This window comes from Aethalodelphis obliquidens, unplaced genomic scaffold, assembly GCF_003676395.1.
Source record: "Aethalodelphis obliquidens isolate GAN/ISIS:26980383/991018 unplaced genomic scaffold, ASM367639v1 scaffold35, whole genome shotgun sequence".
Classification (NCBI taxonomy): Eukaryota; Metazoa; Chordata; class Mammalia; order Artiodactyla; family Delphinidae; genus Aethalodelphis; species Aethalodelphis obliquidens.
Genome location: NW_020837979.1, coordinates 9,671,305 through 9,687,125, shown reverse-complemented (window position 1 = coordinate 9,687,125; position 15,821 = coordinate 9,671,305). Strand labels below are relative to the sequence as shown.

At 42.9% G+C, this 15,821-nt stretch overlaps 1 protein-coding gene across 5 annotated transcripts in view; it reads left to right on the top strand.

Annotated features, from left to right (window-relative positions):
- Nucleotides 1–15,821, top strand: part of NPHP1 (nephrocystin 1) — a 105,216-nt gene that overhangs the window by 50,918 nt on the left and 38,477 nt on the right. For 4 of the 5 annotated variants that reach the window (XM_027129011.1, XM_027129010.1, XM_027129009.1 and 1 more), the window contains exons 18-22: nt 359–458; nt 9,240–9,352; nt 11,371–11,444; nt 13,368–13,412; nt 14,862–15,442. In XM_027129011.1, the coding sequence (XP_026984812.1) occupies nt 359–458; nt 9,240–9,352; nt 11,371–11,444; nt 13,368–13,412; nt 14,862–15,134 (605 nt within the window). In that variant the 3' untranslated portion in view covers nt 15,135–15,442. Of the gene's footprint in view, nt 1–358; nt 459–9,239; nt 9,353–11,370; nt 11,445–13,367; nt 13,413–14,861; nt 15,443–15,821 lie in introns of those variants that run through there. The other variant, XM_027129007.1, reaches the window with a different exon arrangement.

Sequence of the window (15,821 nt, the reverse complement as noted above, 5' to 3'; positions counted from 1 at the left end):
CAGGAAGGAGCTGGGATCTGGGATGCAGCTGGTTCTACTTGGAGTCAGACGTGCTTTTTAAACTCCTTTTTTCTTTGTCATCTGGCAGCAGTGATGCTGTCACGGTATCTGATGTAGTGGAAGCTCCAGGGGTGGGCTGGTTGGGTGTATTCTGAAGGTCCTTAGGGCACATCATATTCATCAGTCCATTTAGGGCGTATGGACGACTCCTGCCTCTCATACAATTCAGCCCCACTGGTGCTGAAAAAAACTTTGTCTTATTTTTATATATTAAAAAATGTATATAAAATACTCTATTTTATTATATTCACTGCCTAAGCACTTAAAGTTTTGAGATGTATTTTTTATTTTTTTAAAGCACATGGTAGTGTTTTCCATCAGATGATGACAGTGAGAAGGCAGCCTCAGCTTCTAGTAAAACTGAGATCTTTGAACAGAAGATCAAGGAACATGCTAAGGTTGGTACCTGCTGTTACCTGTCCGGTGAACTTGGGCCCATTCAGCGTTTGTGGACCATCTCTGTTTCTGGCTTCTCCACGTGCTTGGTCACCTTCTGTTAATTTTTTTTTTTCCTCACTAATTCTTCTGCCAAGGATCAGTAGGGAAATGGAATAATAATACATTTCAGATTAGCTTATTCTTCTGTTTACCAGTTAGCACAAATGATAGATGCGGTCAGAAATAGTATAGAAACTTTTGAGTCAACGGGACTTATCATCCACAGTCCTACCCTCAGGGAACTTTGGGGAACTTTTTTTAATGTCAAGTTTGTTGAGGTATAATTTACACGCAGTAAAATTTGCCCTTTTTAGTTTAAGTTCTTTGCGTTTTGACAAGTATATACAGTCATATAACTACCACACGGTCAAGATAGAGAATATTTCCATCACTATAAACAGTGAACTGATGCCCCTTTGTAATCAACTCTCCAGCTCCGGCCTCAGGCTACTGCTCCTCTGTTTTCTTTCCCAACAGTTTTGCCTTTTCCAGAATGTCCTACAAATGGACTCACACAGTACATAGCCTTTTGAGTCTGGCCTCTTTCATTTAGCGTAACGCAGTTGAGATACACCCATGCTGTTGCCTATGCTAGTGGTTTTTTCCTTTTTGTTCTAATTGGTATTCCATTTGGTGGATATACCCTAATGTGTTTATTTATTCACTAGTTGATAGATACTTGGGTTGTTTCTGGCTTTGGGCAATTATGAATAAAGCTGCTCTATATATTTGCGTAAGAGTTTTTGTGTGTGTGGGCATGTCTTCCTTTCTCGTGGGTGTAGGTACTTAGGAGTGGGATTACTGGATCATCTGGTGTTTGTTTAACTTTATAAGAAACTGCCAAACTGGTTTCCAATATGACTAGAGGCCATTTTACACCCTCTCCAGCCACATATGAGAGTTCCAATTACTCCGTATTCTTGACAACATTTGATATGATCAATTTTTTTCTATTTTGCCCGTTTTATTTATTTATTTATATATTTATTTATTTTTGGCTGCATTGGGTCTTCGTTGCTGCGCGCAGGCTTTCTCTAGTTGCGGCAAGCAGGGGCTACTCTTCGTTGCGGTGCATGCGCTTCTTGCGGTGGCTTCTCTTGTTGCGGAGCACGGGCTCTAGGCGCGGGCTTCAGTAGTTGTAGCACTTGGGCTCAGTAGTTGTGGCACACGGCCTTCAGTAGTTGTGGCTTGCGGGCTCTAGAGCACAGGCTCCGTAGTTGTGGCACACAGACTTAGTTGCTTCACGGCATGTGGGAGCTTCCTGGACCAGGGATCAAACCTGTGTCCCCTGCATTGGCAGGCAGATTCTTAACCACTGTGCCACCAGAGAAGTCCTTGCCCATTTTAATAAATGATTAGTGGTAGCTGTTGGTGGTTTTAATTTGCATTTTCTTCAGGGAGATTTTGCACTGGTAGAATCCCAGGTCGATCCATCTCTAACTCAGTAACCTCTTGGACAAGTCATTTACCATCTTTCTCAGGGTCTCAAGGTCTACGTCTTTAAAATGGACATCATAATAGTATTAACCCCATCAAGCACTAAAGAGGTTTAAGGAAAAGAAAATATATAAAACACTTAGCTAGTACGTGGCACCCAGTAACACACAATAAGTAGCAGCTATAATTATTACTCTTATATAGTAATAGCTATATTATAAACAGCTATAGCTATTACTATTGTCATATGTCTAGATAAATGTAAATACAATGACAGGTGGCTGGCACTGTCATCACATTTGTTCAGATGAGGATGTGCTATGTAGCTGGTAGGATCGGGGGATTCAAAAGAAGCTTTGAAGGTTTGGAAGAGGTGCCAGTTGATGACGTGGAGATGTGGAGAGTACGCAGTGGACAGGAGGGGCAGAGGGAGGAGCGTGGCTCGGGAACAGAGACTGATGCAGTTGACTGGTCCCACAGTGACCTGCTCTCTGCTCGCGGATTATCAGGAAGCAGGGAACCTTGGCCCACCTCTGTGAATGGTTGCTTTTCTCATTCTAGATCATGCTCCCAGTTTAAATATCCCGTGTTCTTATCTCTAGTACTGAAATGTGTATTATAGTGTTAACAGTTAAATCTTTCAATAACCATTAATTATGTGTTCGTGGGTAGTATTCATCCTCTTGGCTTTTTTTTTTCCTGGATGTTCATAGAGCCTATAAATTCCCTTCTTTTGGCCAATCTTTCCTTGGACAGTTTTTATTTTTCAAGATTAATAGAAGAAGCACAGTAGCGGTCTTTGTAGAAGAAAAGCTAGAATCCTGTTTGGCCTCATTCTTCCTACGTCTTCAGCCTCCCGCTACCCCCCTTGTTGATAAGCTTTCGAGAGTCCGAAGCACTCCCAAGCGTGTCTGTCAAGCACAGCTCTTAATAGTGTTTCTTTGGCCCCAAATATCAGTTTGCAGATACGCTTTACAATCTAGAGATCAAATCTGACTTGGGTGTGCGGCGGTCAGATGGGCGGGCCCGTTCCCCCAAAGCAATGAACGTTCTTCTGCATGCTGGGTTCTCAAAGAAGGGTCCCAGGTCCTCATCCCCTGACGTCAGGAACTGAGCCCTTGTTGGTTATAGCATACAGTAGGCACCCGAAAAATGTTTGTGAAATAATTTCCAAGTAGAGCTCTTCCTGCTGGTGTAAAAGTGGTCGGGCGCTCTGCTCTGCCTTCTGCGGTCCCTGGCCTCCCCCACCTCGTCTTGGTGTCCGCTCCTGTCTCCTCCCAGAGCCCCGAGAGAGACCTGAGCACCGTCTTGAAATTGCCGCTCCACTTTGCCTGATGCAGAAATGCGCTCTGCTCTCCTGGTGGTGTCCAGCGTGGGCTTCAGGGCCCGCCGGCCTCAGGCAGGCTCTCCCAGGGGCAGACCGTGGGCATGGTGAAGCCAGAGGCCTTGGGCCCTACTGCCGGGCCATGGGCTGGGGTGCGAGGGCTGTGCTGTGGGTCCAGGATGAGAGGCTGGAATCAGGCCTGTGCACCCTGGAGGTGGAGCCTGAGATGGGGCTGACCCTTCTCAGTCTCCTCTCCCTGACCTGCCACCTGCAGTGAGTGGGGAAATAAGGCGGATGATGCTACCAACAGCCCTCCTCCTCCACTCCTCCAAACGCCCATCCCGCCTCTGTCCCCACTCTCCCTTGCTTAAGAACTTCATATTTTGGGATTTCCCTGGTGGTCCAGTGGTTAAGACTCCACGCTTCAACTGCAGGGGGCACGAGTTCAATCCCTGGTTGGGGAACTAGGATCCTACGTGCCGCAAAAGAAAAAACAAAACAAAAACAAAAACACCCTTCATCTTATGTATATGTGTAACTGATTCACTTTGTTATAAAGCAGAAACTAACACACCATTGTAAAGCAATTATACTCCAATAAAGACGTTAAAAAAAATAAAAATAAATGAATAAACCCTTCATCTTTGTTTAGCCAGATTTCTCTGCTTGAAGGAGAAAGGATGGGGCTCTTTTTGTTATGCCAAGGGACCTACAAAACTGCGGGCAGGGCCAAGGGTGGGAAGCCCAGTTATAATCTGCATTAGTGCCCAGTTTCCCCAGTATCCTTGCTGGTTGGCTTCATCCTGCCCTCTCACCAGCCAGCAGTCTTCCGTGTGTGTCTCCTTTGGCTGTCAGGAGCCCTGTGAAAATCCGATGAATCAACGTGGACTCGTCTCCTTGACCAAAGAAACAGCACCAGAATCCTGTCCCTGGGTCTCCTTTTATGGAGACAACTCTGGTCATGTTGACCCTCAGCTGAGACGGAAGAGGGAGCAGATAGGTCCTCCTGTTTCACCAAGACTTGCCTTTCTGATTTGGGAGCTGTTTTTTTGATGGGGTTTAACTTGGTGTGATTTGGCCAAATGCATGCTTTTAAGCCTCTGATGAGGGAAAGCCCTGAATTTAGACCCAGACTCCCAGAGCACGGGTTCTGAATACCGAGACATACTGGTCTGTGGCAGTAGGCTACATGCCTGTATATAAATTTGCTACAAATTTGTTTATTTTCCTTTGCTCTCTGGATGTATGCCATCTTTTTTTCTCTTTTACTTCCATTGTATTATTGCTAAAAATAAATGAAGTAATAGTGTTGCTTGCCGGGGGCCCAGTATCATGTTTATTGCCCTTCTGTTGGTCTGTCTGTGAGGTCAGAAAGAAGTATATCTTTACTTCTTCAGCTCAGAGCTTCCTGGTCACCTTGGATTTGGGAAAATCAAAGGATTTCCCTAAAGGAAGCTCTGATAAAGAGCCAGCAGCGTTGCTTCGTGTTATGGGGAGGTACCAGAAGGAAAGGAGTGCCGGCACTGTGGGCGCTGAAGGCCTCCACTGCAGGCTGGCCGCGATGCCTGCCAGACAGAGCAGGCCGATCTGGGAGAGAAGGGGAGGAGAGAATGGAAGGAAGGTTCCACCCCTTCCCCTCGTAGAATTAACGTCTGTTTTTCAGCATGAGACATGAGTTTGGGCATGCTGCTGAAACACTGCCCACATGTCCCATAGACCGGAGGGCGGGGTGTAGAACAACATGGAATCACAGCATGAACACCGAGAAGGCGTGTGGTGGCATCGAGGCAGCTTAAATGTTCCCCTGCAGCCAGCCTGAAATCTAGGTCAGGGCTATGCACGATCAGAATTTTAGCGGGGCTGGAAAAGGGTGACTTCTGGCTCTGTGCATGAAATGCTCTATATGAATATAAGTGTGGTAAGAGAATCTATCTTGTGTTTTGGGGCATTTCTAGAATGCAAGGGTTAGGGAGTGGTCAAGGATACGTATCTAAATTCCGTGAAACTAGTCATAGGAACTCATTACTCCTGTACCATCCCTGGGGTCACGTTCATTCTGCTCTCTTTCAGCAGGCTGGAAGCCTGGATGTTACCTCTGTGATTAATTTTCCCTTCTAAAATTCTCATCCTAGAAGTTAGAGTGAAGGATTATTTTCTGAAGTTAAAGTCTCCTTTAACTTTAGGTGGTTTCCCTTAGCCCAAAGACATCTTCCTCTTGGTAGAGGACATTGTTTGCAAGGTTTTCGAGATTTCCTATACGCTCATTCTTCATGCTTAGTGACAGAGTTCATGTATTTCTAAAAATAACACAGAAAATGTGTGTTTAGAATGATTCAAGACATTTTCTTGAGTATCTGCTAAGGTTAATTCTGGTGCTCAATATTCTCAGTAAGTATTTAGTGTGTACCAGGTGTCAGGTTTTAAAGCACTCACTTGTATTTCCAGATTATATTTTGAAATCTCAATATTTGAAATTTTATTTCTATTTTTTATTCCCAAGTATTTTCTTTCTTTCAATGCTATTAGATATGCTATTAAATGAAATTAAAGTTTTAATTTCCTTTTCAAATTGTTCATTGTTAGTATATAGAAACATGACTGATTTGTGTATGTTGATTTTATATCCTGCAACTTTGCTGCATTTTTTTATTATAACAGTTTTGTGTGTGTGTGTGTGTGTGTGTGTGTTTCCTCTGCATTCGTCACATATCAATGTAACTTCAATATTGAAATCACGTTGTGTGTGAACAGAGATAATTTTACTTCTTTTTTTTCTAACTTATATGCGTTTTATTCATTTTTCTTGCCTGACTGCTCTGGCTAGGGCTTCCAGTAATATGTTGAATAAAAATGGTGAAAACGAACATCCTTGTTTTGATCTTGATCTTGGAGGGAAAGCCTCCAGTCTTCTCCATTGAGTATGAGGTTAGCTATGGGATTTTCACATACAGCCATTATTACGTTGAGATAGTTTTCTTCTATTCCTAGTTTGTTGGGTGTTTTTATTATGAAGATATGTTGCATTTTATCAAATGCTTTCAGCATCAGCTAAGAAAATAACGTTGTTTTTTTTTTTCCTTCATTCTGTTAGTCTAGTGTATTACATCGATTGATTTTCTTATTTTGAACCATCCTGGCCTTGTAGGAATAAATCCTACTTGGTCATAGTGTATAAAACTTAATGTGCTGTTGAATTATGTTTGCTAGTATTTTGTTGAGGAGTTTTTGCATCAGTGTTCATCAGGGATATTGCTCAGTAGTTTTTTTGTTGTGTCTTTGTCTGGCTTTGGTATCAGGATAATGCTGGCTTCACAGAATGAGTTTGGAAGTATTCCTTTCATTTCAGTTTTTCAGAAGAGTTTGAGAGGAATTGGTATTAATTCTTCTTTAAATGTTTGGTAGAATTCATCAGTGAAGCCATCTGGTCCTGGGGTTTTCTTTGTTGGCAGGTTTTTGATTACCATTAAGTCTCCTTTCTAGTTATAAGTCTGTTCAGATTTTGTATTTATTATTTAGTCGTGTTAGATTGTGTGTTTCTAGAAGTATGTCTGTTTTATCTAGATTATCTAATTTGTTGGCATACAATTATTCATAGTCCTCTTTTATAATCCTTTGTAATTTTTGTAAAATCAGTACTAATGTCTCCTTTCATTTCTGATTTTAGTAACTCGAGTCTTCTCTCTTTTTTTCTTAGTCAATCTAGCTAAAGGTTTGTCGATTTTATTTGTCTTTTCAAAGAACCAGCTCTGCTTTCATTGGTTTTCTCTGTAGTTTTCTATTCTCCATTTTGTTCATTTCTGCTCTAATCTTTATTATTTCCTTTCTTTGGCTACCTTCGGGTTTCATTTGTTTTTCTTTTCAAGCTCCTTAAGGTGTAAAGTTAGGTTGGTGATTTGAAATCTTTCTTCTTTTTTAATGTAAGTATTTATAGCTATAAATTTTCCCTCTTAACACTGCTCTCACCGCATCCCATAAGTTTTGGTGTGTTGTATTTTCATTTTATTTGTCTCAAGATATTTTCTGATTTCCCATGTGATTTCTTCTTTGAGCCATTGGTTGCTTAAAAGTATGTTGTTTGATATCCACATATTTGTGAATTTTCCAGTTTTCCTTCTGCTGTTGATTCCTAGTTTCATTCCATTGTGATCAGAAAATGTACTTTGGGGGTTTCCCTGGTGCCGCAGTGGTTGAGAGTCCGCCTGCCGATGCAGGGGATGCAGGTTCGTGCCCCGGTCCGGGAAGATCCCACATGCCGCGGAGCAGCTGGGCCCGTGAGCCATGACCGCTGAGCCTGCGCGTCCGGAGCCTGTGCTCCGCAACGGGAGAGGCCACAACAGTGAGAGGCCTGCGTACCGCAAAAAAAAAAAAAAAAAAGTTGAAAAGAAAATGTACTTTGGAAAAAAGAAAATATACCTTGTATAATTTGTCTTTTAAATTGTTAAGACTTGTTTTGTGGCCTAATGTATGACCACATATGTTAGGAGAATGTCCCATGTGCACTTGAGAAAAATGCGTATTCTGCTATTGGGCAGAGTGTTCTGTATATGTCAGCCAGTTACAGTTGGTCTGCAGTGTTGTTCAAGTTCTCTTTCCTTATTGATCTTCTGTCTGGTTGTTCTATCCCTTACTGAAAGTGGGGTGTTGAAGTCCCCTACTATGATTGTAGATCTATTTCTCTCTTCACTTTTGTCACTGTTTACTTCATATATTTAGGAGCTCTGATGTCTGTTGTATATGTTTATAACTGTTATATCTTCTTGATGAATTGACCCTTTTATCATTATATAATATCTTTCATTGTAACAGCTTTTTGGCTTAAGGTCTGTCTTGTCTGATGTTAGTATAGCTATCCCTGCTCTCTTTTTCTTTACTATTTGCATGGAATATCTTTAACTATCCTTTCATTTTCAACCTATGAATGTCCTTAGATCTAGAGTGGGTCTCTTGTAGACACAATATAGTTGGATCCTGTTTTTTTAATCCATTCTGCCAATCTATGTCTTTGGGTTGGGGAGTTTAATCCATTTACATGTAAAATAATTGCTAATAGGGAAGGACTTAATTGCCATTTGTTATTTGTTTTCTATATGTTTTTTTTTTTCTGTATGTTTTAAGGGTATTTTTGTCCCTCCTTTCCTCTCTTACTGCCTTCCTTTGTTTTTAATTGATTTTTTTTGTAATGATACATTTTGATTTCCTTTTGTGTATATTCTATACATTTTTTGTGTGTGGTTACCATGAGGATTACATACAACATCCTAAAGGTCTTACAGTCCATTTTAAACTGATATCAGTGTAACTTCAATATTGAAATTTTCTTGTCCTTGAGACCTTGCTACAGTATGTACCAGGCATTGCATTAAGCATTCCACATTTACCTCATTTTAATCCTGTTAGTAACCTGAGATGCAGCTATGACTATCTGTGTTCTACAAATGAAGAAACCAAAACACAAGGAGAATAAATAATTAACCCCAAATCACATAGCTAGGAGGTAGCACAGCAGAGTCAGAATTCAGTCTGATCTGCCACACCCTCCTGTGTTCCACCCAGCACTGGGAACAGTCTGAACTCGTTTCCTCTGGAACTCGTTTCCTCTGCATTCGTCACATCGGGTGAGGTGGCAACATGGCTTTGTTAAAACTTGTAGCTGACTAGTCCCGTTCTTTCTAAAACACATAATTGATGACTTTTATTTTTTATTCAACATTTAACATGGCTGTATATGCGAACATGGAAACACAGGAATGGTAACCCAGAGTTGCAACTTGAAAGTACACACATAAAAATAAAAGTTTTCTGAAGTTTAACGTGGTCAACTTATAGTGGAAGTTTTCCTCAAAATTATTAAAAAAATTTTTTCAATAATGAAGCAAAACTTGAAACTCTTCATTCGAGTAATAAGTATACATTTTAAAAACACCGTAGGTTGGGTCATAGGGGATTGTTTAATGAATACATTTTTTTTCTTCTTTAACAGTCTACTGCCGGAAACATTAATTGGAAGTATGTGCTCCGTTCATTTGTTGATATTTTATCGCCAGATTCTTGGTGACGTGCTCCTGAAAGACAGGATGAGCATGCACAGTGCTGGTGAGAAGTCTTTGCAGTTTCCTCACGTACAACAGTGCATCATGCTTTGAGTAAATGTAACCTCTGCCAGCCTCTATCTTCTGCTTCTGAAGGTGACATTTGGAATAAAATATTTAGAATAGCATCAGTGTCAATCACTTACTTCACACGCGAAGCATTGTGCTCAGCGTGCATCCTGTGTGAGCTCCGTACGTGTTCCGTTCTTTACAATATACACTTTTTACCATTCAGATTCTGGGGACTTGAGATCCTAAATTGCAGATATAATCATATTTTCCTTTAATGTCTTTAATAATGTTTTTACTACGTGTTTGATATGTATATCATCTTTTTTGGAAAGAGACCAAAATTACCCAAAATAACTGGTTCTTAATGCAAGAAGTTTAAAAATCAATAAAATTGGTGAATCCAGGTAAGAGGTGTTCAGGGGTTCTATTTTTACTCTTGCAACTTTTTTGTCAGCTTGAAACTTTTTCCAAGTAAAATGTTAAAAAGTAATTTTAAAAAAATCAGTGAGCTGTCACACATGATTGAACTTGCACAGAGATATGCATGTGTTGTAAGAATTACCTCCAGAGAAAGTTGAATTTTATTGGATATTCTTTATTGAGTGCCTAGTATATGCCAGGCATTGTGCCAGGACCCAGTGATGAATGAGACAGGCACCATCATCCCTACTCTCGTGGAGCAACAGACTTCAAACACAAAATTATATGAATAATCCTTTTCAACCTCAAGTGTTCTGAAGGGAAATACACAACAAGAGCGTACCCTAGGAAGACCTGAATTAATTCATAGGATGAGGGAAGGCTTCTCTGGGCAAGGAATATTTAAGAGAAGACCTGAGAGAGGAGTTAGACATACAGGGGAGATGGGTGGGGGCGATCCTTTCCGGATAGAGGGACCAGCATGTCTGAAGACCCAAGGCAAGAAAACCGGAGTGCACTGGAGAGATTGAAATTGAAGGCAGGCCAGTGTGGCTAGAATCGAGTGAGAGGGAGAGAGAGCCCCATGATGACTCGGCTCTCATGGACAAGTGGAGTTCATGGTTAGACACGAGTCCCCTCCCAGGGACACACCACCTGGATAGGTAGGTAGAAATGGAACTACCTAGAGTCAGAGAAGCACCAACATTCCTCAAGGAATAATTGTAATTCTAAAGGAAGGACAGTTTAAGCCTTTTAGTCGTCACTTGCCTCTGAATTTGTTTCAATGACTCTAGAAAAACTTCACGAACGACCCGACTCCTTAAAGAGGAGAAGGCTTATTAGTTTTCCTATAGGCAGGGAGAAGCCTACTCAGAATCGTTGGCTTCATTTGAATCTGCGCATCAGAATAAACTTAGTAAGACCTAGAGAGAGGATTTTTCTCTACCGAGGACACAAGATTATAGAAGTCATTGCCCTTGCCGTTTCTGAAGTGTCCTTCCTGGTGGGCCTCTTTGCACAGCCCTCCACGTGCCACTATTGATTGTGAAATGTCAGTATTCTCCTGCGCAGTATGTAGGCACGTGGTCAGAATCCCCAACTCCTCATTCCTTCCGATGTCATCCAGCACCATCCGTTGGCCCCAGGCTGGGCAGGAGCTGCCCGCCCTCCACCTCCTTTCCCGTGGTGCCCCTGGTTCCCACTCAGCCTCCTGAGAGTGTGGGAGCCTCCTAACTGGAAGATTTCTCTTACCACACCACACTCATGAGGAGGAAAGAGAGGTTGGAAAAAAAACAGAGAAGAACAAAATGTTCTAGTCTTATTCCGTTCAGAGCCACTTTACTCCCACCTAAAAGCTTTACCTACCTGGTACCAGACTCATTTCAGACTTCCCTGGGGTGTGGATATAGGGGCAGATGGAGGCCGAGGGGGCAGCTTCCAGCCCTCCGAGAGGTTAACGTGGGTAGAATGTGTTATCAGCAAATCACGTGGCACAGTCATTGCAATCTGAATGCATGTTTTTATGTCTGTTGCTATAAAACACATTGGCTGAAGTTTATAGAAAATCCTTTTTATTCTTTTGTATTTCAGATTTAATTAGTAATCCAGTGCTGGCCACCTTCCCCAGGCTCCTGGAGCAGCCCGACCTGATGGATGCGCTCAGGGTGGGTAGTGTGCATCATGATGGAAACCTGGCGGGTCCTAAAGGCGCTTAGACATACAGCATAACGAGTTCTGACACCAGCTCTAGGCTTCTGTGGGGTTCGTTTCTTCCCTATTTGGATGATGTCTCCCGATCCCTGTCTGTTGTCCAGCTAACTTGGTCTCATCTGTCCTTTCTTACTATGGAGGTGACTTCCCCAGGGCTGCCTTCCCTGACCCCATAAGCAGATGGAGTGCCTGCCTTCTACCCCGTTGCAATCTCCTCCCTATTGTTTGTTCCTTGACTTAAGGTGGCCACCAATTGTGTCCTGAGAGCAAAAATCCAAAATGGTTTGTTAGATAAATTGACTGAGTTTTCAGGGGAGAATCAGGGCCTGCATATCATTTTTATTTTAATTTGAAGTATGTTATCTGTTGTATGAAAAAGCAGCTGGATATTAGGTTGAACCATGTGAAACCTCTAATTTTTAGCCATTTATTGACCTTCAAAAACGGCAGTTTCACAAAGTTCAACTTAAATATTAGAATCGACAAGTATTAGGCCTGCGACGCAAATACTCAGATAACGTAAGTGCCGTAGGGGATGTGTAATCCAGGTCCTTGCAGATTTAAAGGAGGCAGCATGTAAGGATCAGGAGCCTGTTTCATTAAAGATGTCCTCAGGGAGATGCACCTAATGAAAGCCTGGGGGCCAAGCGGGGTTTCGACATACTGGGACGGGAGAAGAAGACATCACAGGTGGGAGGGTCAGCACAAGCAAACACTCTGAGGCAGGAGGGAAGAGGGCGTGCTCTTGAGGAGAGCAGACGACCCCGCCTGGCCTGTCGGATGTCGGACGTGGGATGTCGTCTGTAGACGGTCAAGGGCGATCTCAGTCTCATCCTGTGGGTGGAGAGCGTGGTCGGTGGCGGGCAACCCATGAAGGGTGTTGCTTTGGGGACCCCGGACAGCACAGAGACGTGGAAAAGCACGTGCGCAGGAGGGAGGGGAGCTGTGTTGGGAGGTGAGTCCTCTTGATAAGGAGGGAGGCCATACAGCCTGGCGGAGTTGGAAGGAGGAAGCATCGTCTACAGAGGTTTTTATTAGACTTTGAAACTGATTTCACATGCTGGTTTGGCTGGGGAGGGGGTGTCAACAGCAATGATGAGGTTTTAGCAAAAAGATGTAAGAAAATGTTCTTGGCATATGCTTATCTGTAATTTCAGACAAGCTCATCTGGCACTATAGTTAGCTAATGCAGAATTTCTCTTTCTTCCCCTATAAAGCATTAGTATATTAATATTTACTCGTTATACAAAACGTACATACATTGATTCATTCAACAGATATTTCACGAGAGCCCGCTATGGCTAAGGCACCATGCTGGGCCCTGGAAGGTCTTTGATTCATACTTCTGTGGGGTTAATTGAACTCTGGGTTTTTTATTTCTTTAAAGAAGCTTTTGTGAAACTTGGTGCACAGATTGGAAATATTTACTTGCAAAGCTGTACTTCATTCTACCTCTCCCTGTCCCCTGTCCTCATCTCGGCAAACAGAATTGTCGAGGAGTATGGTATTTGGCAGAATTGTCTATTTTCGTGACTGTCTTACCTTGAAAGCGTAATGGTATTTTATTGTTTAGGTGCTGCGTTGGTGCAGTTTGCACGCATGTGTTAGCGTTGCACTGATTCTCTGTTCTTAAATTAGTTTTGACTTGTAAGCATCACGGGCTTCTGAGGAATCGTTCACTGATGCCTCCCGCCTAGTCAGTCTGGTTCTGGGTCATTAGCACTCGATACCTAATTAGAGGTTCACTCCTTACATGTGCAGGATCTGTGCAGCGTTTGTAATCCTGTCCGTAAGTTTAATGACAGAGTGAAGTTGCAGAGGTGTGGCAAAGACTTGTGAATACTCGGATTAACATAATATTTCTGTTTGCTTTTTAGAGTTCCTGGGCTGAGAAAGAGAGCACCTTAAAAAGATCAGAGAAGGTAACGTGACTGTGCACCCCGAGCGTCACACGTTTTGTGCTCCGTGTCTGCCGCACACCCTAATCATGCCTCTTTTTTAGCTGAAGTAACCATGGTCCTAATCCCTCTTGACAGTTAAACGGTGTTATTACGGTTGCAAAGACACCTTCCCAGAAGGGTATGGGTGATGGATTCCAAGTGTAAAAGGAAACACTTGATCGAGACAGTCATTTCAGATCACTGAGTTTATTGAACTGAGGGGAACTTTCTAAGCCAAAGTGTCCCAGTTGGCGATCAAATTTCTCTCATTTAAAAAAAAAAAAAAATTCCCTTAGCTCTCAAAGTCCGTATCAGGTAAGGAGAGGGAAGAAGAAAATTGGCATAAGCTGTAGCACACATTGAAAGCAGGCGTGGCTGTGCTTACGTGGCCGGAGAGTGTGGTCATTACAGAACTTGCGGTGATCAGTGAGTAGTGGCTTGACTGCTCTCGTCTGGGATTGACACACTTTTCTGGTAAAGGGCCGGAGAGTAAATATTTTTGGCTTTGCAGGCCACGTGTGGTCTGTCTCAAACACCCAGCTCTGCCACTGTAACGCAAGGCAGCTTCAGGCAATATGTAAACACCTGGGCAGGGCTGTTTTCTGTAAAACTATTTCTAAAAAGAGATGGCAGTGGGCTGCATGGGGCCCATGGTCCATGGTTTTAGGACGACTAATCTGAACTTTTCATTATCCTCAAGGAATCACGGGAGAACAAAGACACTAAAAATTGAAAAAAAAAAAAAAGTGTATATATTGTATCCTTATTTGAGTTTTTGTTTGACTAAAACTGGCAGGTTTAATGCCCTTCTAGCTTGGCAGTGGACAGGTGCTGGGCCTCGGGCCTGTAGGAGCTGCCTGTCCACACACGGTAGCCTGCGGGGGCCACATCACAGTGTAGGCCGCCACCCCGGCTGTGATGCCCACCCCAGCTGTTGGAGCCGGGCCGCGGCCCGTGTGGGTGTTGCCCAGCTCTTGTTATGGGGAGGCGGGGCTGGCAACACATTCCTACTGCTTGGGGCTCCCTTCTCTGGATTTCACGCAGAGCCCTTGCTACCCTTCCCCCGTATCACCTTGACCTCATTCAGCAATACAGCTGACTTCACATCGTGTCTTAGTTCCATTTACCGGGAACCGCACCCTTGTCCCCGGAATTAGACTCTGGCACCCCAGTCTGCTTGATGGAACGTCCATGGCACTCAGGGGGCACCCTGGCCTCAAGGAGCCCCTTGCAGACCCTCAGAGAGAACCACTTGTCTCTCTCCGCGGTGACTCCTGTTGTGTCCACGTCCTGACTGAGCTGCCAGACGCTGACGCACCTCCCTCCCACCCCCTAGACGGCTTCTAGTTAACAGAGCTCGTACAGTGTAACACTTGAGGAGTAATGAGCTGGGTCCACTCACAGTCACTGGTGGTGCCGGTGTTTTCGCAGAGAGACAAGGAGCTCCAGAAGGCCGTGTTCCTCCTGGTTTACCACGACTGCGCGCTTCCCCTCCTCCACTCTGCGCTCCTGCCTCCGTTCAGGTGGGCAGAGGAGGAGACCGAGGCCGCGCGATGGAAGGTCATCGCCGACTTCCTCAAGCAAAGCCAAGAAAACGAGGGCGCCCTCCAGGCTCTGCTGTCGCCAGCGGGGCTCCATGAGCCTTTCGACATTTCAGAGCAGACCTATGACTTCTTGGGTGAGATAAGAAAGGTCGCAGCCTGACAGCGGTGCCCCTTGACCTTCCACTTCCCGCTGAATCTGATAGACCCTCCATGACAACCTGCATCACGTGAGAAAACCAGAAGTAACTGTCCCATCATAACTTAGGCTTTATTCTTTTTTGTTCAGGCCACATTCTATAAGAAATATTTATCTGGTAATTTGAATATGTGTTAATACAATGAAGTAAATTTTTATGAGAAATACTATTATATCTAAATTTAAAGAATTTTTTTTCAAAAACCAACTAACAAATTTTTGTTTTGTTTTTCTTTTTTATTGAGTATAGTTGATTTACCATATTATGAAAGTTTCAGGTGTACAATATAGTGATTAACAATTTTTAAAGATTATACTCCATTTAAAGTTATTAATACTGGCTATATTCCCTGTGCTGTACAATATATCCTTGTAGCTTATTTATTTTATACTTAATAGTTGTGCCTCTTAATCCCCTACCCCTATCTTGCCTCTCCCCACTGGTAACCACTAATTTGTTCTCTATATCTGTGAGTCTGTTTCTTCTTTTCTTATTGAAGTATAGTTGGTTTACAATGTTGTGTTAATTTCTTCTGTATAGCAAAGTGACTCAGTTATACATATATATACACTCTTTTTTATATTCTTTTCCATTATGGTTTATCATAGGATATTGGATATAGTTCCCTCTGCTATGCAGTAGGACCTTGT